This window comes from Choloepus didactylus, chromosome 11 (assembly GCF_015220235.1).
Source record: "Choloepus didactylus isolate mChoDid1 chromosome 11, mChoDid1.pri, whole genome shotgun sequence".
Classification (NCBI taxonomy): domain Eukaryota; kingdom Metazoa; phylum Chordata; class Mammalia; order Pilosa; family Megalonychidae; genus Choloepus; species Choloepus didactylus.
The window spans coordinates 24,271,154-24,295,777 of record NC_051317.1 but is presented as its reverse complement, the minus strand read 5'-3'; the positions used below and the strand labels follow the sequence as shown (position 1 = coordinate 24,295,777).

At 48.2% G+C, this 24,624-nt stretch overlaps 1 protein-coding gene across 5 annotated transcripts; it reads right to left on the bottom strand.

Moving 5' to 3' along the window:
- Positions 1-320: 320 nt before the first annotated feature.
- On the bottom strand, positions 321-23,803 carry EXOC3 (exocyst complex component 3). 5 transcript variants are annotated; one of them, XM_037799149.1, is made up of 14 exons: positions 23,284-23,693; positions 22,352-22,551; positions 21,854-22,044; positions 20,073-20,292; positions 17,595-18,276; positions 10,708-10,825; positions 9,656-9,781; positions 8,346-8,446; positions 7,653-7,763; positions 7,407-7,557; positions 4,490-4,612; positions 3,240-3,401; positions 2,452-2,579; positions 321-856 (listed from the first exon to the last, which is right to left on the bottom strand). In XM_037799149.1, exons 3-14 carry the CDS (start codon positions 21,995-21,997, stop codon positions 685-687), a joined length of 2,238 nt encoding a protein of 745 aa, XP_037655077.1. In that variant the 5' UTR covers positions 21,998-22,044; positions 22,352-22,551; positions 23,284-23,693; the 3' UTR covers positions 321-684. The 5 variants fall into 5 exon arrangements, with proteins under 5 accessions (XP_037655077.1, XP_037655078.1, XP_037655079.1 ...); XM_037799150.1 differs by having other exon boundaries at positions 23,294-23,693; XM_037799151.1 differs by lacking the exons at positions 22,352-22,551; positions 23,284-23,693 and adding an exon at positions 23,766-23,803.
- Positions 23,804-24,624: the final 821 nt, after the last annotated feature.

Here is a 24,624-nt window from a genome sequence, read left to right as displayed (position 1 = left end):
CCAGGCAGGGCCCAGACAGGGGTGGGTGGGATGCACAGAGTGGCCGGGCGGTGCCACTGACAGTTTCTTGGCTATGGGAGGGACCTGGAGGAGCAAGTCGAGGGATAGTCAGAGAACTTTGCGGGCCCCACACTGAGGTCTGCGCTGATGTCAGGCCCAAACCTGGCCCCTGGAGCCTGGATGACAGGAGATAGGCAGCAGCAACACCCAGCCACGTTCCCGCTGAGGGAAAGGCTTAGTTCAAGTGTGTGACAACTGGGCACAGTAAGGTCATCACTAGCACGAAATTGCAAATACCAGGAAAAAGGAAACAGACTCACTTTTGTTCCTCTGCAGGAAGGAGAGACTCTTTAATGAAGCAGCACACTTTCAAAAACACTGACAGCAGAAACACGAGGAGAGACAGACAAACTCTCCACGCCCCTCAGCACGGTGAGAAACCGTTAGCCATGGGGGCACGTGACAGCAGAAGCCTGTTTTACCGGCGCGTTTACAACAAAAAAGTGCCACGGCCTTCAGAACCTTTGTTCTTCAAGAAGCCGTGTTCGTGTGCACCTTTTACCATAAACTTCTAGCACCAGAGACAGGTGCCAACCTGCAACCATCGGCGTCAGTCCTCAGGGTCACTCGGGGTCACTTCTGCTCTAACAGCCTCTTGGGGCAGGCGTGGGCGGCCACGGGAAGTTACTTCAGCAGCTTCGTCACGTTCAGACTTGGGACGATGATTTCTTTGAAAATGGGCACGTAGTTGGGGTTGGTTTGCGTCGGGCCTTGCTCCAGCGTCTCGATGATGGTCTGTTTCATGTCGCGGGTGGCATCCCCCCGCATGGCCAGCAGCGCCCCGATGTGGTCATCTCTGCAGGGTAAGGGGGTGCGGAGATGTCAGCAGAGCGTCTGCACAGCAGCCCGGGACCCCACCGCCCCTCCTGAGGCAGCACTGGGCCGGGCGATGCAGGGGTGCCGACGAGCTGACCCCTCCACCCAGCGCCGACTGGCAACGCTGCCCTGACTGCCGACCCCAGAACAAGGGAGGTCGGCAACTGCTGGACAGAGACGCGCTCATCTTTGACCTCCGGGGAGAAAGCCCCGACTTTTAACTTTACTTGGGTCTCTTCTTTTTTCTTATTGCAGAAGTCTGGGTTACAGAACAATCATGCATAGACTTGGGTCTCTTCCAAGTGCATGAGTGCAAGAAGCTCTCCCCGTTTGTCTGTATCTTTGTTCACCGAACCGCTTCACACGGCAGGGAGGGACCCTCGGTGCCGGCCCCGCTGGTCCTCCCAGCGTAAGACAAGTGGAGCCGACAGCCGGAGACACGCGGACAGCACTGCAGCCTCGGGCACCCGCTGCCTGGGGGCACTGCAATGAGCATGACCACCATGCGCCTTCCTGCACTGGCACCACCCCCGAGCTGGCACCCCACCCCCCCCCAGGCCAGCACCCCCTCCCCTGAGCCGGCACCCCCCCGAGTCAGCACCCTCCCTGAGCTGAGTCAGCACCCCCCGAGTCGGGACCCTTCCCCCAAGCCAACACCCCCTCCCGAGCCGGCAACCCCAAGTCAGCACCCTCCCCAAGTCAGCACCCCCCTCTGAGCTAGCAGCACCCCTCTAAGCCGGCACCCCCTTGCTGAGGCAGCCTGTGCACAGTGGGGTTTGCTTTGCTGCTGGCACCTTCCAGTGGGGAATGTTGGGCATTCCTGAACGTCCTGGGCCTCAGTGCTCAGCTCCCTGCAACACTGTGCAAGGAGCACGTCCTGGCCGTGGCTGGCAGCTGGGAGTGCCCTCCCGAGACCCTCTGCATGCTGCACCAAGGCCGGCCCTCGACATCTGCTCCGTCCTTGTCGCCTCCCCTCCCAGCAACATCAGGGCCCGACACGTTCCCGTCCCCTAGACCCAGCTCATCACTCTCCAGCTGGCATGCGACCACGGTCTCTGCCAGTGCATGCCTCTCCCCAGGCCCCTGCCTGTTGGGGCCACAGCAGCTCCGCCACCTGTGGCAGAGAGCGCGTTGCCGGCAGGCCTGGGAGCAGGTTTGGGGGTGGGGAGTGAGTCCCCGCAGCACGAAAACACCCTGCACAGACACCTTCTCACTCTCTGCTGCCCCCCACGGGGCCCTGGGCCGAGGGCTCACTCTGGGTGCCCCTCGTCCACAAGCAAGCCGCCAACTAGGGAGCAGCACTCCCGGGCCCCACCAGGCCCCCTCTTCTCCGCCTCAGTTCCGTCTGTCCATGTCCCCAGGAGGCACCCAGAACCCAATGTGCACACATTGTCTCCTGATGGTACAGCCAGGGCTGTGCAGCTTCGGCCACCGCTGTGGAGCCCACAGCCCAGCGTGACCCCCGCACTCCCATTCCCTGCTGCTGGGAGTACACAGCTGCTCCCCGGGTCAGCCCTGCCTCTCCCTGGTGGTGCTTCACCTTGCAGCTCAGCTGAAACAGGAAGAGGCCATTACCTGATATCTGGATATTTACTGACGAGAGTCGAGACTTCCAGGTAGAGCAGAGAAGGATCTGTGAGTTTGATAACTTCTGCAATGGCTACAATGGTATCACAGTATCCATCCGTGTCCTCACCAAATCCCTAGAAAACATGTGGAACAGGTGAACAGAATCCCCTACTCACTCCAGGGAGTGGAAACTCCTGACTGGGATTTTGCACTAGCGAAGGGCTTCCTTTCTGGCCAGCCTGGGCCGGGCGGGCTGTGCTCCTGTCTCCTTCCAGAGCCTCTTGGAAAGGGTGGGGCTTGTGCAGACACCCAGCCCTGAGGGCAGTGTGGGGAGGGTCTGGGTAAGGGCCCCTCACGGCAGCCTTTTCAAAGCTGGGGTCACCTGGTTGTGAAATCAGCTTAGTGGGCGGCAGGCAGCATTCTAAAAAATGAAATAGACTAGATTAGGAAACACCGGAGTGTTCTCAAGAAGCAAGGGCAAGTCCTGTTTCACGTGGTTTCTGTCCTACCATGTGCTGCCATCAGAAAGCTTGACAGCTACATCTCCAAAGACAGCTGCTGCATTCGCCAAAGTGAGCGTCCCCAACCACAAAGTCTAACCGGACCTGGTCCCAGATCTTCTTGCTTACAAAGGAGGCAGGGATGACTCACTGGACTGATCCCCATCGACAACCCCATGAGGTCCCAGGGTCGGACACCAAACAGTAACCCACGGAAATGCCTTCCTATTTGTCCTTGTGTGCACCAGCGAGGATCAGGCTCTAAATCAACGCCCCGGGGACACCAGCACTCACAGAGGCGAGCTTCCGGAAGAGGAAGCGGAACTGCTCTGCTTCCTTGAGCATCCTCTCGGCGCCCTCCTTCCGTTCCTCTGCGTTCCGGAACGAGATGCGCTTCTGCAGGATGGCTCGGACGTACTCCACCACCACGCGCCGCTGGGCCTCCGCCGTCAGCCTCTGGGCAGAAGGCGCGCGAGTTACCGCAGGTGTCCTCACCTCTCACAGGCACCACGTGCCTTACCATAACCGAGTTAGCAGTGAGTAGGAAAGTGCCGTTTTTCTTTGGGGAGGGATTTTTCTCAGTAAGAAAAAGTTAAAACGCAGCACTTTCCTTCCAATTTCCAATACAACTGGCAGAATTTTAAAGTAAATATATTGAGCTAAATAAGCACATCTGTGATTTTATTATGAGTTTAAATTTAGAAAATCATTACCATATTCACAGTATTTCCTCAAAACTAAAAAGTGAAATTAAATTTATAAAATTGGCTGCAACGTGAGCCAAGGCATGGCCATAGCTCCTGGCAATGCAATGAGAAAACCTAACTCAAAAAGCAACACTTCTAATAACAAAAAGAATGGAAAGCCCTACAAATAAATCTCATTAAGTGTCTAAGACCTGTAGGGAGGAAATTATCTGATTTCATCAGAAGACCTTGGCAGACTTCAGGGAGCAGAGAAACATGCTGGGGTCACGGGGCGGGAGGCTCACGGCCAAGCGCACATCCCCCGAAGCCGCTGTGACCGCAGCACCGGGCACCGCGGGCAGGGGCCGGGCGGGCTCTCTCCGGCACTCAGCAGCCACCCTGCAGCATTCTGAACAGCTTTCACCAGAGCCCCTCTGTCTGCGCAGTGGCCACTGCTCCCCACCCTCGCCCTTCCTCCTGGGCTGCCAGCTCTGCGGCAGAGGGGCAGGGGGTCAGCGCCAACAGAGGCTGCAGCCCGCACACACTCCCGCTCCCCCGCCCTGCAGGCTCAGGCCCCTTCACACGTCTCTTCCGTGTAGTTTCCACAGGGTCTGGGGAAGGAGTAAAGTTAGGTGAAGATTTTCCATCTATCAACCTAACACAGAAGCCCCATCACTACCACCTTTTTACCTTTAAACCAATGTGAACAATGATGTCTCCAAGCTCCTTTGGGTTAAGAAAAAACCTACTAAAACTTCACTGAAACATCAAATTAACACTGAACTCTATATGAAACGTGATAGGCTCCTGCACGAAGATGGGGCTTACAGCTGGTATGACTGATTTCCACACCCTTACCTTTTTATATGGCTTTTTAATTTTGGCAAAATCGTTGAAATAGTCTTCCACGGTGACACAGATAATGTCTACAGCATTTGATCCGAACAGCCATTTCTTTGTCATCAACTCATTGAGATGTTGCTGAAAAGCAAAAACAAAACATGGAAAACGCTGCCTCCATGGGGCCCAACAACAGCTGCGTGCGTGCGGAGGGGGCACCTCAGGTCCCATTTGCTGTCATGCCTTCATTTCCTGATTGTGACAAAAGTACGCATGCATGTAAAAATTACAGCATTACATAAATTAACCTGCAAATTGTACTTTAAAAAAATGAGATTTATACTATACATGGTCTGTAACTTGCTTCACCAAACATGTTAGTTATAAAATATGTGTAGGTATATATTTTACTTGTAATGTCTACATATATGGTTACACCTTTATTTACCCAATTATCTCCTGATGGTCATTTAAAATGTTTTCACATTTTGCAATTCTAAATTATGCTGCAGTGAACTTATATATCTCTATAGGCGAAATTCCTAAAAGTGAAATTGCTCAATCAAAAGGGACACACATTTAAAACTTCAAGAGCCATTTCCAAATTGCCCTCCCCAACCTCACCAATGCACAGTTCGTCCACACACCACCCTCAACCCGCGGGACGTTCTCAGTGTCTTTAACCTCTGCCACCCTGCAAAGCCACGAATGTATCAGTTTTCGTTTACATTTGTTTGATGATCCCTACGACTGGGCATTTGGCTTCATGTTTAGGATGTTTGGTTCTCTTCTGTGAAATGCCCATTGTGTCCCCTGCCTAGTTGCCTACTATGTTGTCTTTTTAAAAAAAAACGTTGAATTCGGAAATAATTTCAAATACCTTCTATCTTCTTCTAAGCTGTCTCAGAGAAAGTGACGGGTGCCTCCCGAAGCACACTCGTGTGCATTTCCTAAGAGCGGAGGCACCCACTCTCTTACCCGATCCCAAGACATGTCAGAATCCTGAAACGCAGCACCGAGAGCCATCACCACCTAAGGCAGGCCCACATTCCAATCCCACCCTTCCAGCGTGGTCTCTGCCGTGTCCCCTGGAAGCCCCCTCAGCCGGCTTTCGCCCTCTCCGACCCTGACCCTGACTCTGCTGAGGAGAGCAGCACTGACTCCACAGCAAGCCCTCGATGTGGGTGGGCCTGACGGTACCACGAGATGAGACTCAGCTTCTGCAGGAATTCCACCCAGGCAGAAACCCGCCGAGGTGCCGCTGTTCCTTCTTGACCCCTCACTTTAGGAGATGAGGGGTGTTGCTCTGTCCCTTTGCTACTGCACTGCCTTTCTGTGGTGATCTCAAAGAGCTCTTTAGGGAGACTAATCTGATCAGATGCTCTGTTTCCGACCCCCACTCTGTTCACCTGTCTATTCCCGTGCCAGGACCACGCTACCTTTTATTGATCACAGATTTATATTACATTTTTATACAGAGCAGAGCAGATACACTGTGCCCTCCCTAACTACATAAGGCTTTATATCTATTTTCAAACATTTCTTAGCCATTCTTTACATTTTTTCTTCAGATGACTCTTACAAACCCTTTAGGCTTGCCCTGAAGAATCCTTGGAGAATTTGAACAGAACTGCATTAAACATCCGGAAGGTTCAGGCAGAGCTGACACCTTTACGGACAGCTCCTCCGGGGCCTCTGCATTTACGCGGTGCCCCCCAAACCCTCCCCAAGTTCACCTGGGTCTGTCGTCTCTCTACAGTTAGTTCCTGGCTAATTTCATATTTTGCTACATGAATGGAGTCTTTTTCCATTACATTTTCAAACTAGTTACAGCTGACAGAAACAAAAGCAATTTTTAAAATATTTATCTTGTCACTTTTCTACATTTTATTAGTTCCAACAATTTTTCACTTGGTTCACATACACTTCCCACACATAAAATTTTCTGTGAACAATCTTTCTCTTCCTTTCCTGTATCTCACCCCTTCTGCTAGACTTAAGGTCCTGGCCTGTCTGTGCGGTGATGTCAGCCTCCTCATCTCGCTCCCATCTTACATGGAAATGCCCCTCAGTGAGAAGCCTGCTGATTTCTGAAATTTATGATCACTTAGAGAAGTCTTCTAGTCATAGTTTGTTGAGGATTTTTACCAGGCTGTTGAGTTTTATCAAATGCCTATTTAGTATGTACTGAGATAACGATAGTTTTGTTTTTAAAATACATTGTGATTGTGATTGCTGCCAATAACTCCAGATGCTGCTGACCCATCCTTGTATTTCTGAAATAAAACTACCTGCTCGTGGCATATCTTGCCTTTGATGCAACGCTAAATTCACTATGCTAATGATTTTGTCGCTTGCGTGTCTGTTTTGCATCTCTATTCAAAGGTGAGACTGGTCTTCTGTGGCTTTTGGGGATGTGCACATGTGAGTGTGTGCACGTGTAAGTGTCATGTGTGAACACGCAGGGTACTGTGCAAATGCATGAGCACCATATGCTATGTGCATCTGTGTGCACATGGATGTCACTGTGTGTGTGAATATGCGTGTGTGTGCTCACGTGTGTGTGAATACGTGAGTAAGCATGTACATCTGTGTGTGTGTATGCATGCTCATGCACATGCATGTGGTCTCGATTCTGGCACTTGTATCTATTTTGTGATCCACCAAGTGGTTTTACTGGGAACCTCTAGTCAATCATGCATAGGAAGGACCCCTAAAATCTAGGTCTGCAGGGCACAAAGCAACCAGGTATCAGGGAAGCAGAGGTCCCTCCACTTGGATTTAAAACGAATACCTCAGTGAGCTGCAGGCGCATAGCTCAACTAGTGTACATAGCTCACATGACGCACAGTTTGCAAAGTGTCCCGAAGGGCAGTACGGAAATCCTTGCAGTTTTTAGCCCAGAAAATGAAAGAACAAAAGAGCCAATTCCAACCTCTAGATCCAGGAAGACTTCCTCCAGCAGGCTAGTGCAGCCCTCCTTTGCAATGGTGTCTAAAATCATGTCCATATTTGGTTGGTTCATAGATAGTCCCTCTTCCATTTCATGTTTTAAATACTTCCTTTTTAAACTGACTATGGATTCTCTGTAACAAAACATTTAAGGTTCAGTGGACGGCCGTGTGTGCTCACACTCTTCCCTGCGGCTCCTCAAGCACGGCGCCCACCAGCCACCGCTGACCTGAAGGTCTGGCAGTTGTTGATGATGGCAACCATGTACTGAACGTAGCAGTGCGGGTGCTGCCGGTTCCGCAGATGTTCGTCTTTATACAGCTGAGCTTCATCTCTGTATCTGAGAAAACACAACCACCACACCAGCGACGCTCAACCACACCCAATGAAGAGCTTGCACGGCACAAACTTTTGGCCATACTTCTCAAAACATCTGAACGATTTCCAAATGCAGGTGAAAATGGAAATACATAATTCTCAGAAATGTGCTCTTCTGAGAAACAATATTAATACATTTTACAAGAAGGCTCTCCGATAAGCAAATAATTTGTATCATTAAGTTCTCTTTCAAAAAGTCAAACTAATCCCAAGGAAGTTCAGGTAACAAAAACAGACAACTTGTCTAAAGGAGAAACCCCAACTCCAATGCAGCCAGCACTGCTGTTACATCACGTAGGCGGCCACAGCCGCCTGGGATCTCAAGGGCAGCGGTGTGACTTTGATTTCAGAAGGAAGATACTAAGGAAGAGCCCTGGCACACCTTCCAGAGTTTCTGATTAACAAAAGAAAGTGCGGTCCAGGGAATCCTCAGGCTTTTTTTTTTTTTTTAATAGGCATAAACATAAAAGTTATCAACAAATTTTTGCTTTTAATTTTTGAAAAAATATACTTTCTAAATTAACACATTGGCAAAAATACATACCTACTTAAGAAAGAATTCATTTGCTGAAGACACAAAACCAGTACCTTTGTTTTCAAATCTTCACTTATCTGAGCAGCAACCTGAAGATTCTGTTCGAACATCTAAAAAGTGGAGAACTTATGAATTCTGATATAAACTCAAAAGAGTATATTTAGAGTGCAGGCATCCCATGATGCAAAACCCCATCTGCTAATTAGTCATTAGGATAGTCCAAATTCAGAGAAAACAAAACTATGTGAAAAAAAACAAAGTTAAACATAAAAAACTTTCTCACTGGGTTGAAACCAAGTGAATCACTAATTATCTGCAGACTGGTTCCCGCCGAGAGGAAACAGGCGCTTTCACTCTGTGCTGCTCAGAGGACCGAGAGCTGGAGGGCGTGGGTGGGCACAGGCCTGTGCCGGGGCAGGCGCAGGACGGCAGGTGTCCGGCCTCCCAGCTGTTCCTGCATAATTCAAGTTCACTCGTTTTCAAGTCCTCTGTGATCTGGATTTCTTAAGGATCTTTCTTTTGAACTAGGAGGTGGATACAGTTGGCATGATGGGGTTGGTCCCAAGAGATGAGCTGGACTTTGGAAGACACAAGCAAGGGAAACCCTGTCCTTGCCACATAAGGTATGTCATCAAGTCAGAGGATTTCCAGAATCAAGGAAAGGATGATAAATAACGGTATTGTCAAGGGAGAAACAACAAGCATTAGCCCTCGCTTCTGCCTGGCTCAAGTAAAGACCAAACACTTATCTGGTGGACAGTCTTGCATGAGTTCCCCACCACCATTCAGCAGCTCCTGTCATCAGCACGCTACTGAATGGAAGAGAATTTGATGGACCAGAAAGGAAAAGAGAATAGGGAAGTTGGAGAGCACAAGGAAATGGCAGCACATTAAAAAGTAAATTACTATAAGAGGATTAATGTCGGTCTAACACCCGGTGCTATGACAAATGCGTGGGAGAGTAATTTTAAAATGATAAAGGACCCCCTCTCCCAAATTCATCAGCTCAGACTCAGTGTTGTAGCATTTATGAAGACAAATCCTGGCCATTTATTACAGATAAAATAACATATAATTAAGTTCCAGCTCAAATCCAAGATCAGGAAGATTAATCTAACAAGAAGGAGGCAAAGTCACCACCCCGGGGCGAGCCTTGTTCTCCTCATCTCTGGAGCCGGAAGGGGATGGATCTGACCCCGGGGCTCCACGCCTCCCCTGTGCTCTACAGTGAAGATCGAGGTGTCTTTATGCCATCTGTGAAGCCTACCGATCCCACGAGCCCACAGCATTGGAAAGCACAAATCCCCGTGGAGCCGTACCTGGAAGACGATGGCAGGGAGCGTGGTCTGGTAGTACCCATCCTGGTCGGCCTCAGGCTCGGTCTCCTTCATCCAGTCCTTCTTGTCTGTCTCTAGTGCCTTCCGCAGCCAGGCAATAATGTTCGACTGAGGGAGAAGTGAAGAAAGCAAACAGGGGCACTTTCAAAGTCAGCCACACGCCTGAGCCCAAGTGGTTTCTCTGCAGCAGTACACAGTGGCACACATGGCGCGCAGCTCTGAGGGGACCTGAGAGGGCCAGAACCACGGTTCCCAACCCAAGAGGAGGGGCAGCTGGCCATCACATGCACTCAAAGGGCAGAGAGGGTATGAGCCACTCTCTGTAGACTTTAAACAGTAGCTTCATCAAAACCCTGCCTCTGAACATAAAGAGAGAAAATCCACCGGAAAACCTTCTGGATGAATATCCCGTTGAAGCTGGATTAGTCAGAAGTATGCGCAAGTACAAAGCAAACCAGCACATGGTGAGGACCAGTTTGCTAAAGAACAGAAACGATCACCCCTCATCACCCCATAGCCCCAAAAAAGACAAAGAAGCTTCTCTCCCTAGGTCCTACAGATGCTCTCCACATTTTAGCTAGAATGCAGTCAGAGCATAGTAGCTCTTAGGATGCAGTCAGATTCCCACTCAGTACCCTCTCTCCATCCTCCCGCCCTCCTGGGCTCAGAATTAAGAGCCCGGCCTAGCACCTCTAGAGAGGAACTGGAGGACCCTGCCACCAGGATGTCCTGCACCTCGGCCAGCCTCATGGGGACAGGACTAGCTTCCCCCTGCAGCCAGAGGAGGTCTCCACATCTACGAAATGAAAGACTGTGACATCAAATGGACCACTCTCCTCATCTAACTGGAAAAGGCACATTTCAAGACCCAATTTCCTAGCAGCAGAGCCAGAGCAACTGAGCAACACATCCCCATGGCAGTAAACGTGAAGACACACTCCCTGCCCCCTTCTGCTGCCCACTGCCATCGGCAGAAGCCAGGGGCACTCAATCAAAGTAGACACTGCGCGCTGACCCAGGCCTGCTCTACTCACAGTGAGGGTTGACATGTACGTGTCGAGCAGCTCAGAAACCACGTTTGGAGAAAGTAGAGGCTCCAGGTTGTTTATGTCCACTTCTGGGGCCAGCTCCACGTTCCCCATCATCTCTGCACTGCATTCAAAAGCAAAATGAGACTGACTAAAGATAACGGACTATGAGAAAGAAACTCTCAAGGGAGTGCTCTTCATTCACTTGACACACAGATGCTGACGACCCTGAAGACCTCAGTGACTGCCCCAAACAGGAACAGGGAGAGGAAGCAGTTGGGCCCATGGGAAGTGCGCCAGATGGACAGGCAAGGGACCTGAGTGTTGCTGGACTCCAAGCTCGCCAGCTGGGGGACCGTGGCTGTCACTTCATCCCCTCAAACCCACTGCACTGGTGCTGGAAGGCCCAAGGACAAGAGAGGCACCAAGGCCTGCTTGTCCTGCTCACTGTGTCTCCAGAGCCCAGGCAGGGCCTGGCCAATAGGAGGTGCCCAATAAACGTTTTTTATTATGTAAGGGGATAGTAAATAAGTTCTGTAATTCAGAAACATAAGCTATTGCAATTGGCATTATCAACCTCTGCAGGAGCACAATGATGAGAGCAGAGAATTCATGACATTCAAAACAAAATCAAGAAAAAACGAGACTTTATTCAGTCTCCTGTGCTTAAGAAGGCAGAAGATTGTATAAGTTTCAGGAAAAAGCTTTCATCAAAAAGTTAGCATCTGTATATGAGGTTGGATCCTTAAAAAGTCTAAGGTTAGGAGTGATGTCAGATGGCAGAGTGAGATGCTCCAAGGCTCTGTGCCCCTACAGAAGTTTTAAATAATGGCCTGAACAGGCAGCCTCACCTCCCTCAGAGCCCCAGAAAACAGTCAAAGCACTGCGGTAACAGGCAAGGCAGGGAATGCTCGTGCCATCTTAGCTGCCCCTGCCCCCACCTCTTCCCCAGCTTGGTTCTGGGCCCGGTTCTGGAGGGAACAGAGGAACCCACACACACACTGAGGCACATAGACACCTGCACCAAGCTGTCTGGGGGCAGCCTGAAGGGCGGAACCAGGACACTCACCCAGGCTCACCTGCCCAGAACTTGTCCAGCACATCAAAGCAGCCTGCAGGGCAGCTAAAAGGCTGTAAGAAGACAGTCAAACCACAAGTGCCTAGGGCAAATGATTAATGGGTTTAGGACACACCACACAGGAATAAGGACTAGGAGAAAGAATCTTACTTAGGGGAAGAGGGCCAATCACATCCGTGTACACGTGCCCAGGAGAAGACGCAGGCTCAGAAGAGATCTGCCCCAGGCTGTTCTGTTGCCCCACTGCAAGGATGGCTGCACTCACACAGCCAATCCAGAGTCTGGGAAGGTGACTTCTTTTCTTTTCTTTTCTTTTCTTTTTTTTTTGTTAACTACTGGTATTCAACAAATCTCAGTCATAACCAGCTGGATACAAACTTAATGAACAGACACCTCAGTGACTAAATTCCAAGATAAGCACATTAAAGTAATAAAATGTCCAGCGTGTAATAAAAGATTTCAAGGTATGCAAAAAACAGGAAATGATAGCCCATGCAAAAAGGCAAGATAAAGCATCAGAAATCATCAGTGAGGAAAACCAGACTTTGGAAATATCAAAGACTTTTTTAAAAAATTGCCTTAAATTTGCTCAAAGAACTAAGGGAAAACAGGGACAGAGAACTAAGAGACCAAGAAAATGAAAGATGAATAAAAAGAGAATTTCAATAAAGAGATAAGAATCATAAAAAGAAACCAAACAGGGCTTAAGACCATAGTAACAGAAAGGAAAAAAAAAACTTCCTAGAGAGGTTCAATAGCAGATTGAGGTTGACTGGAGAAAGAAACAGTGAATTTAAAGAGAAGACCATTAAAATCACTGTCTGAGAAGCAGAAAGAAAAAAGAATGAAGTAAAGTCAAACAGTGTGCCAGTTTGGATGTATTATGTCCCCCAAAACGCCATGCTCTTTGATGCAATCTTGTGGGGGCAAATGTATTAGTGTTGACTAGATTGGAATTCTTTGTTTCCACGGAGATGTGACTCAATCAACTGTGAGTGAAATGTCTGATTGGACAATTTCCATGGAGATATGGACCCCACCCATTCAGGGTGGCTCTTAATTGAATCACCAGAATCCTATATAAGAAGCTCAGACAGAAGGCGCTCGCTACTGCAACTTAGAGACATTCTGAAGAAGGCCGTTGAAAGCTCATGCTTTGGAGAATGCCATTTTGAAACACAACGTGGGAGTAAGCAGACGCCAGCCACATGCCTTCTCAGTTAACAGAGGTTTTCCGGATACCGATGGCCTGTCTCCAGTGAAGGTACCCAATTGCTGATTCCTTACCTCGGACACTTAAAAGCCTTAAGACTGTAACTGTGTAACCAAATAAACCCCCTTTATAAAAGCCAATCCATTTCTGGTGTTTTGTAGAACAGCAGCATTAGCAAACTGGAACAAACAGACACCATCGAGTGTCCCAATACATGCACTACTAAAAGGAGAGGAGAGCAAGGGAGCAGCAGAATTAATATTCAAGGAAATAATTACTGAAAACTTCCCAAATTTAATGAAAGACATGAATATATACATCTAAGAAGGAAAATGAACTCCAGATAAGCTCAAAGAAACCCACACTGAGAAACATCACAATCAAACCGTCAAATGCCAAAGACAAACAGAGAATCCTGAAAGACAGAAGACACAAGCCAACATGCCAAGTACGAGGGGGCCTCAGTGAGATTAAGTGCCACCATCGTGTCAGAATCCATGGAGGCAAGAAGGCAGTGGGATAGCATATTTATTTAAAGTGCTGAAAGAAAAAAAACTGCCAGTCAAGACTTCTATATCTGACAAAACTGTTCTTTAAAAATGAGCACGATTAAGACATTCATAAATAAAGATGGGGGACTCCTCACCACTAGACCAGCCCTACAGGAAGTGGTAGGAGTGCTTCAGGTTGAACAGGACAGGACACTAGACAACAGATCAAAACTGCGGGAAGAAATAAAAATATCTGGTAACAGTAACAACGTGGGTAAATATAAATAGCTGGTACTATTGAATTTTTGGTTTCTAACTCCATTTTTTTCTTCTTACAGGAACAAAAATGCAAATAAATATGAAACAATGATAAAGCTATGGTTTTGGACACAATATATAAAGATATTTTTTGTGACAAAAACTATATAAAGGTGGGTGGGTGGAAGGGTAAAGAAGCATAATTAGTGTATGCTACTGAAGTAAGGTGGGTATTAGAGCAAACAGGACACTTAGATGTTTAGATGGAACAGAATTGAGCGTTCAAAAATAAACCCTCACACCTTACCCAACTGATTTTTGACAAGGGTCAAAGAATACTCTCTGCAACAAATGGTGCTGGGAGAACTGGGATATCCGTAGGCAAAGGAATGAAGGTAGATCCTGACCTCACCCAATATATAAAAATTAACTCAAAATGGATCAAAGACCTAAATATAAGAACCAAATCTATAAAACTCCTAGAATAAAACAGGGGAACATCTTCAGAACCTTACATTATGCAATGGTTTCAAAAGAATAAGCAAAAAAAGAGAAAACAAATGGGACATCATCAAAAAACTTTTGTGTATCAAAGAACTTTATCAAGAAAGTAAAAAGACAATCTACAAAATGGGAAAAAATATTTGGAAACCACATATCTAACAAGGGTTTAATATCCTAAATACATGATGCTCAATGTCATTAGCCCTCAGGGAAATGCAAATCAAGCCCACAATGAGATACCATTTCACACCCATTATAATGGCTACTATTTAAAAAAAAAAATAATAAGTGTTGGAGAGGATGTGGAGAAATACGAACCCTCATACACTGTTGAGGGGATGTAAACTGGTGTAGCCATTGTGGAAAATAGTTTGGTAATTCCTCAGAAAACTAAGTAAAGAATTACCATGTGACCCAGCAATCCCACTTCTAGCTATATACCCAAAAGAACTGAAAGCAGGGACTAAAACAGATGTTTGCACACTGATGGTCATAGTGACATTCATAATTCCCAAAAGATGGAAGTAACGCAAACGTCCATCAACAGGTAAATGGATAAACAAATTGTAGTATAAACACAAAACAGAATATCATTCAGCCGTAAAAAGGAATGAAGCTCTGATTCAAGCTAAACATGGATGAACCTTGAAGACATCATGTTGAGTGAAATAAGCCAGATGCAAAAGAACAGATACTATATGATCTCCTTATATGAAATAGTCAGAATATGCAAATTGACAAAGTCATAAGCTAGAAGACAGGTCACCACTGGGAGGTGGGGGTGGGGGGACAGGGAATTAATGCTTACTTGGTGCGGAGTTTCTCTTTGGGGTGATGGGAAACATTTGGCAGTGGACGATGGTGAAGGAGACACAATTTGTGAATGTAATTAACACCACTGAATGCACATTTGGAAACAAATAAAAAGGGAAATTTTAGGTTGCATATAAGTTACCACAAACACATACACACGCACAAAACCCCAAAGAACTAAACAACACAAAGAATGAACCTAATGTAAACTGTGGGCTAAGCATAATAGCATAATTTTAATAATATTGTTTCATCAATTGTGACAAAGGTACACACTAATTCAAAATGTTAACAATAGCGAAAACCATGTGAGAGGTGGGTATATGGGTACTTTGTACTTTTTGCATGATTTTTCTGTAAAGCTACAAATGTTCTAATTAAAAAAGAAGAAGAAGCAAATTCATAGAGAGAAGAAGTGGAGTATAGGTTACCAGGGACAAGGGGAAGGGGGCGTGGGGAGGGAATGGATAATGGGTGCAGGGTCTCTGTTTGGGGTAGCAGGTGATGGTGATGGTAGCGCAGCATTGCGGATGCAATTAATGCCAATGAACTGTATGCCTGGGAGTCGCTGAGATGGGAAATCTTACGTTGGATTTATGTCACCATAAATGACTGAAAAAAAGAGAGATTAAAGAGACGATGACAGATGCAAGCCAGGATCCTGGATTTATCTAATAATGGAGAAGAAAAGGTACCAAAGAACATTATTGGGACAACTAAAAAACTGGAATACAGACTATACGCTTTATATCAATGCCAAATTTCTTTAGCTTGAAAACTTACTTAATGTGGTTCATAAACAAATATCCTTAGCCTTAGGAAATGTACACAGAAGTAATAAATGGTAAACAGGGCATGATGCTTACAAACTACTCTCGAACCTTCAGAAAACAGACAGACAGATGGACACAACAAATGTGGCAAAATGTTAGAGCTGGTAAACCTGGGTATCTGGGCAGGTGATATATTATTTTGCTGCTTCCCAGTAAGTTTGAAATTAATTCAAAAAACAAAGTTTAAGGTTCAATCACTTGGAAAATTCACGTGCCTTATGCTCTATTACCTAAATATAGATTTATAATAACAATGAACAATCTTAAGAGCTAGTCACTGATTGTAAGAAATCCAAGCTCTTCCTGGGTAAAAAAGAACTTCATAAACTTCTGCAAGTATTAAAAGATTATTCAAATAACCTAGACATCTTTTCACCCCAAGAACTCAATTCCGCATGTGTGGGCTTCCAGGACCCGTAGTCAGGTTACAGTAATGTTACGGTGTAAGTAGTTCGACTCTTCCCACATAAAGGCTCAATACAAGAGAATGTATGTGGCAAATACAAAGTTGTCAGAGAATTCCCAATGATAGAAAAGTGTCTTAAATGTGTTACATGGAAAACAACATCAAGATACAAAACTGTGCGACTGCACAAATGCACACCCCATCTAGCAGTGAGAGCAAAGAAAAGTGTCCAAAATGCATTACGTGGAAAACAACGTCAAGATACAAAACTATGCATTTGCACAAATGCACACCCCGTCTAGCGGCTGGATCAGAACTCTGTGCCCCACTCGCTGCTGCACGCCCCAGGCACGTGGCTTGTTCTCCCTGTGACTGCAGAACGGGGGAGGAACAACAACCCCTACCTCATGGGGGTCAAGAGGACCAGCTAAACCCGCTACTCCAAATAGGTATTTAAAAACCACAAACAAAAAATCCTCATTCCTACGGAGGTTTAATTAGCCCTCCACACTAATCACAAGACAGACAAAAATTTCAATAAAGTGCTTAATCCTGTTGTCTATTCATAAGACCAGGCAAAATTAAAATACTTTTTCCTTTCAGCTAACTAAAGAATTTCAGAATACCCCACCATTGCCTTTTCTAACTCTTCTTCAAACTAACATGTGCACCAAGTAGATCCATGGCCCCTGATATAAACTGATAGAGCCTCAACACTAAAGTGCAAAAACAGCTGATTTTATAGAATTGTATATATTTGTAACTATTCTTGAGAGATCCAACACTACCATGTACTGTGTGGAGGTGACATCAAACGCTGTGTTGTTAGAAGCCAGGAGGAGTGACTCTGGGGACATCACTGGACAGCTCTGGGCCCAGGTGTCCTCACCCAGAAAGTGGGGTAACAACCTACCCGCCTTGTGTGGTTACGGGGAGGTATAATGAGTTAACATTACTCATTTCACAGTGAGTGCCCATAAAAGTTAGCTCTCACTATTCCAGAAAGCAAGCCTCATGCTAAACTGCTTCCCATGATGATAAACACGTGGGGCACCACCCTAAAAACACAGCAGGATTCAAACAACCACAGGTTAGGTCCTGGCCTCAAGAATAATTCCCACCCAGACTGACCACAAAGAAGATTCTTCAGAAGCCAGAGAACATCTCCTATGGACACCAAACACCTGCCCAGAGTGACGTGCATTAAAGCAATTCATGGAGACTGGTTAGAAGGTGTCAGCTTTTATCTGTACAGTTCCATGTGAAAGAAAAGATAAAAAGAGCCGGCTGACTTTACCTCGTGTAAGTATTTAGAACCCAGGTGAGGAGGCTGACAATCTCATTTGCTTCCAGGTCTTCTGACGCAAGCTCCTGCATCCGCGTGTCCAAGGCCTGGTGGTACATGGACAAGAGGTTTTCGAAAATCTTATAATGGGGTGGGAAACACTGAACCATCAGGTTTTTTGCCACAATGAGGTCATCTAGGACGTATTTCCTAATGATTTCCAGGTGACGGACAAGCCACATTTTGTCAGACTCCCGGGTATCAGCCTGCGTGCCCTCGATCCTAGTCGTCACTGTTCTGTCCAAGATGGCAAACATTTTCTCCTTCCATTTTTTGGGTCTCCCAGGAGGAATGAAGCCAGTTTGCTTTTTCCGGTCAAGCATGCGTCTATCGATTTTTTCTTCCCTTTCAATTATCCTGACGACTGAGACCAGCAAGGTGGGATCACGGCGGACGGTGACCAAGGACCGCTGCAGCACCATCCACAGCTGCTTGGCCAGCTCCTCCGAGAGCCGGTGCATGCTTCCGAAGTAGCTGTGGATGAGGGCCATGTCGTGTGTATTCCGGCTGTCCATGCGGTACTGCTCGTACATCAGGCCATCCCGCGAGCACTCCAGGTCCATCAGCTTCCGGTGGGCTTGCAGGAGCTCCCCTCGCTCAATCAAGTCCTCGGTCTCCCTGACAATCTCTGGCACTAGGGGAAAAACACAAGGGTGCAGTGTAAAACGATTCTATAAAAGACTGTGCACAGCACTGCTGAACTGCAGGCAATTGAAAAAGCCTGAAGGGAGCTAAACCACCTCAAAAATCTCCCCAACAAAAATCAACCCCTAACAAAAACCACCTATATCAATGTTGGCTAATTTATTCATCAAGGGAAGAAAAATAGTCTCAGCTGCTGTGGATGAAATGCTTCCAGTAATGTAACTTTCTGCTCATTAGGCATTAGGAAAATGCTACAAGTCAAAAGAAATTCGAAGATGAGGGAGATGAATCAGGAAAGCTCTCGGGGTTCATCACAAAGGAGAGTGGGGCAGGGGGACATCAAAGAAGCAGTTTCAAGTTCTGTCCCAGTCCCAGGAAGGCACAGTCACTGACAGGAATGCCCTCCCGTGCTCCCACCAGGAAGCACCACAACTGTCCGTCTGTGGTGGGGACTGCACGAGAGGTAACCCAAGGAGACAGCCCAAGGCACCTGAGCACTCAAGAGTCCACAGGGCAACTGTGTTGACGTGCCTGACAACAACACAGCCAGCAACTGGGGTGGGGGGGAGCACACAGGACACAGGTAACAAAGGTGTGACGCAAGGAGACAGACAGGAGCAGGGCCATCTGTGCCAGGCATCCACACTGGTAAAAAAAAAAAAAATTTAGGTGTATGGGAAGAATAGCATCAAAGTACATGTGAGCTCAGCGGCCAGGGAGAGCGTGGTCCTGGGGTCGCAGGTGGGAGCAGAGGGAGGTACTGCCAGTGCAGACAGGCAAGCGGGAAGGACACCGGAGTCCACGCGCCATCGCTGTGCCATCACCACCCACGAGCGACAATAAGGGGGAGAGCGCCAGTCACCACGTATGTGAGAGCACGTTTCAGGGAAGGACAGAGAACAGACTGGAAACCAGACAGAGAGAATCAGGGAAGGAGGCAAACTTCATTTCTTGCCTGGGAGGCTGGAAGAGTGCTGCTGACCTGACAGAGAAGAGGAAAGCAAGGAGAGGAAGTAGCTCTGTGGGAGGGGCGGGGTGAAGAGAAACACAGGAGCCACCGGCCAAGGAGACAGGGGACACTGCTCAGGGACGATCCTTGACCCGCTGAGCTTCCTCCGTGCCCCTCACGCCCACAGAGCATGAGCAGTCCTCCAGGCCACACCATCCCGCCCAGCTCTCCAGCACCAGCCTCAGCTCCAGCGGCAACAGGAGATTCCTGTGCACAAACTGCTCGCCCTGCCAGCATGCCACTGTAGACCTGGAGCTGCTCCCCCATTTAACTGCTTCTTTCTCCAGAGATCACTCCTTCTTTGCCCTATTCACAGGCCTTCTTCTCCCACAAAGCAGAGGCTCCTTTCAAAATTGTGAGGGTTGCATCCCTATTTTTCCCTCTTAGAGGGGAGCCCCACATACTGACCCATTTCTTTAACAGCAGGACTGCGGCTGAGGGAAACCACCCGCTGGGGTCTGGCCCACCCAGCATGTATGATCTATCCACTTCTGTGCCTCTGTCCTAACCCACAGAGCTGCATATCCTTCTCTAGCCTTTCCTTGTCCAGCTGATCATTTCCATCAACAGCCCAAAGAAGCAGCTGCCAGTGCAGGCAGGCACCAAACTTAAAACTATCCGAAGAGAGGTCAGCAAGGCAGGCCCAGCCCGACCCCAGGAGCATGCAGCCTTCGTCACGGGCAGACGCACACCAGGAGGCATCGTCAGGAGCAGGTGTGACACCCTGCCCCGTGGTGTGGGGCACATGCCTCCGGCTCCAGCCACCTGCCCAGTACCTGAGAAGATGTTCTTGAGGTTCTCCACGGCAGCGGCAAGTTGGCTGTGCTGTACGACAGCGTCCTTCACGTCCCTGAGGCTCTCGATGGTGTTGATGCTCTGCCTCCAGTCCTTGCTGACATCCGCCAGGGACCGCTGGATGTCTTTCACGTCGCTCAGTGCACTGTGGAGCTGGCTCAAGCCCGTTCGGACCCCGTCCAGCTGTGACTGGATTGCAGCCTAAGAGAAAAACATCGTGAGTGTGAAGCAGAGCAAGAAAAAGCTACATGTTTTTCTCTGACTTAAAAAACCTTCCTCACAGAAGTTCAAGTTCAGAAAAGAGCCACACCGGTGGCTGGAAACAGTCAATATCCAGAAAAAGAGAATAAAATACAGTAAGGATTTTGTTGCTTCACAAGGTAACTTTTTCTTTTTTATTTCACTGCTGTCTCAAAAATAGGACAGCTAGGTCGTGGAAGCTTTGCTGAGAAGACTAACACGCTCCTCAGCCAGCCCCCTCGGCCTATAGCTGCAGCACATCCTGGGCCCACGACAGCTCTCGAGTCCTCTCCCTGGATGGGCTCCATGGGCATTCTTCTGCTGCCTCCTCATTTAGGTAAAGAGAACTATGAGGACTTGTCGATTAGCTTCTGAGGGAAAAGTCTCCTGCTGTTCAGCCAGGAACCGAACTCAGCTCGAGAACAGGCTGCCCCAGAGGGAGCATCGGGCTCACTCTGTGGAACAGGGATGCCATCAGGTGGGCTGTACAGCCGGAAGGGGAGGACGGAGAGGACCCAGCAGCAGGTGGACAGGACGGGAAGGCAGAGACCAGGACACCGCCACAGCCAAAACGCCTCTCACCTAGGAGCCTAAGGTGCACTTAGAAATATTTAAAATGATTATAAAGGACCAAAGTTCTAAGTCTCTATTAGCAATGGACAGTTAATCCCACAAGTTTCTGGAAAGGATAAACATTCAGGCATAAATGTAGTAGATTCAAACTGTTCTTCAATTAATATGAAATTGCTGTCTCAAGCTAGTCCAACAGGGTCACTGGATGCTCTTCTGACACAATTAAGTGACCCTTACCTGGTCTCATCAAACCTGCTATTTATTACCTGGATGGTAACACACGTTTTCAAGTTTAGGTTTGACCTCCATGCCCTACTGATGTAAATATTAACTTTCCTACCCAGGAATTCTCTGAAATCCCCGAGACCTGTCCACTGTCCTTCCTGTCCACTACAGCAGGACGTGGTTTCTATGTTACATAACTTCACAACTGTACTGAACATGCGTATTTTAATAAGCTCTCAACCAGTCCATTAAGTTGAGAGCCAATCAATTCAAATCATCATAAGACGTCTTCAAGAAAGAAGATTTTCTTCCTGGCCCCCCCTCTCCCCCTCCTTCCTGCCCTCAGCACAGTGGCATGCCTGGCACTAGAGCAGCCTCTTAGAGCACCTGCTGAGAGGATCTAAACAACATGAGCACTACTGGAGCTCTGGGGAGGAACAGCTCCTAATAAGTAAGACTAGTTGTCACTATTCCAATATTGCTCAAAAGATAAATGGTCTTTTTTGTAAATCTACTAATTAGTAACATGGTGTTGGAAATAATTTGCTAAGTAAAGTTCAGCCTTGTGTCTTTCCATAGCGTCACAAGGTCTAATTTAACAGTCACAACGGTGAAGTTAAGCAGATATAAAGGAATCATTTAACAAAGGAACCTAGAATTCAAGGTGAATGACTGTCCTGCCCAGGAAGGAAGCAGTGTAAACTTGTCATCCCTGGCTCCGTACCTTCAATCTGGCCTCCACAGAGGCCTTCTTCCGCGCTTCTCTCCGACGGTACTGCTCCACTTTGTCCAGCTGGTCAGGGCGCTGAAGCATCCCAGCCACCCTCTGGACGGCCGTTGCAATGGGTTCCCGGTCTGTCTCCTCCATGGTCAAAGAGAAGGCACGATCTCTGCCCCTGTCATACTAGAGGTGTCCTGTGTGGCAGGAGGGCAGGGTATGTCCAAAGGTAGAGAAATTAGGCCCAAGCTTATCTCTACACCCACCCCAGTCAGCAATGGAACGATGAGGAGAATGTGAGGTTATTCACCCAGTAAATCTGAAAGAAAGCTGAACTAGGATGATAAACTCCTTAATAAGAAAAACAAACCTTCCGAAATCAAGGATGGGAGAAGCAGCAACGTTTTATAGGCATGAGAGATGTAAACATACGGAAGACGTTCACATGAGGTGCCCAGACCACTCATCATGTCAGAATGCTGGTTTCTAAAGCACTTCTCTTACCCAAATGGGGCCAATTCTCATTTCTGGAGCCACACCACCACAGCAGCGCTGCCAGGACACCTCAGTGAAGACAAGTACACACAGGTGCTGACACACACCTCCACTACCCCAGCTCAAGTTCCAATGTATGCTGTGATTCCCCTCAAAAATCACGATGGTCTTGGGTACCCAAAATTCTATTACCTACTTCCTTAACAGCCCTAGAAAACAGGGGTGAGAGGGCAGAAGGACAATGTGTACAGAGGGCACAGAGGCTCAGCCTACATTCATTGCAACCTGCGTTCAAATCCTAGCTCCACCATTTCACAGTCATGGGGGTGCAAACAGATAGCCATCTGGTAAGGATCTGTCCAAAAAACAGATTCAATAAATATTAGATCCACTTGACTTCAGTCTTTCAAAGATATGAAAAAGATCTACCTTCTCTTTGAATTTTTCATTATCCATTCCCATTTGCTTTCAGAAAAACACTGAAATTCAGATGGCTTTTCACTAAATGTTATGTAATTCCTCCTTGTTGGGGCATATCACTCTTTTCTCCTTTTTAACAAAATTATATTGCAACCACCATCTTTCCTTTTTCTTTAGTTTTCCTGATAATAAAATCACTTATACCAATGTAAAAATTTTGAACAAGACAAAAAAGTATAAAGATACATAGAAGCAACCATCCTTAAATCCTACCATCCAGAGGCCACCACTTTTAACAGGGCTTATTTCCACCCAGTCTTTTTTTTCCTTTGTGTTTCTTTACAAGTTGAGATTATACTGCAAATACAATTTTGCTATGCCTCTTCTTTAAAATTTTGTTTTGACATGCTATCATCAGCATTTACCACTGACACCAACACCTGCTAGATTTTCATTATAAGGGTGGATCATAACCCAGGGCGAGGACACCCAACGGCACGGCTAAGGCACACCGAGGCTACCTGACCACACCTCGAGGTCGGGATGAAGTCCGCCAAGCTCTGGCATTATCTCTTCTGGGTGGGGGTCAGTCAGGGGCCCTACGGGAAGAGGACGACGCTTCCGCACAGCTCGTCCTAGCGCACGGCTGCCCTTGGCATCAGAACCGAGGACGGAAAGCAGGGCGAAGAGCCGCGGTCCGACCGCAACCTGGAGACCGTAAGGTTCGGCCACGGCCACCGCGCGGAGCTCTGACGCCCTAAGCGCCGAGACGGGCTCTAACCCGGCACCCGGAGCCTGTCAACGCCTCGCCCCCAGCGCAGGAAGCGCCGCCCGGGCGGCCCCACCGCCCCCGGCCCCGCGGCCTCCTCCCCACCGCCAGGAGCCGAGCGGCCGCGGGGACCGCGCCAGGTGACCACCCGCCACTCGGCGGCCTCCCGACCGAGGACCCCACCCCGCGCCCGCGGGCCGAGTCCCCGCCCGCCACGCCTCACCCGCCGCGTACCCACTGCTGCCCCGCGCTCCACCGGAAGTAGACGGCGGTCACTTCCGCTTCCGGCGGCCGGGCCGGAAGGGCGGGTTCAGGGCTGTCAGGGAGGCATGGGGCATGTCCCCGCCCCACAGACCGGGGTGACTGTCATATGTGGGGTGACCCTGCCTGACCGAGCTCCTCTGACCCTGGACCCACCTCTCCCCTCTCCTCTTGGGGTCTCCCAGGCTGACCTCGTGGCCCTTGGGGTCTTGCACCTGCTTTTCCCTCTGCCCGAAACCTCCCCACCGGCACCCCCATTCTCAGGGCTCACCCTCACCAGTCTCCGTCTCCGCCGCGTTTCCTCTCCGTGACCTCCGACCTCCCTATGTAAAATAGCCTCTGCACCTCTCCATCTGTTTCCTAGTTTTGTGTTTTCTTCACCACAGTTTCAGTACTCAACACTGCACGTGTTCTTTTGCTTACAGTCTGTCTTCCCCACAGGAGGTGACAGGGGTTCTGTCTTCCTTGCTAAGTAAACCCCAGCGCCTACCTAGACCAGGCAGACACCTGGAAATGAAGGAACAGCATTGCAGAAGGCCAGTAATCTGTCGTTACACCTGATGGCCATGACTGATGCACACAGATAACTCAGTTCTCAGCGAGCTGTTTTGGTTAGACCCTGCAATCAAAAACGCATCAGACTCAGCCCCTCTGGAACACAAGCAAATTGGAAATTGATGTGAGAAAAACTGCAGTGGGAATGTTTGTCACAGAATGCTAGAAGGGGGTGGGGAGACATCCGAAGTTAGTGGCTCTGGCCCATCACGGAGGCCAAGCAGGGTGGATCTAGGGATAAGAGAGGGGGTTGCTCACTAGGGTAGAGGAGGCCTGG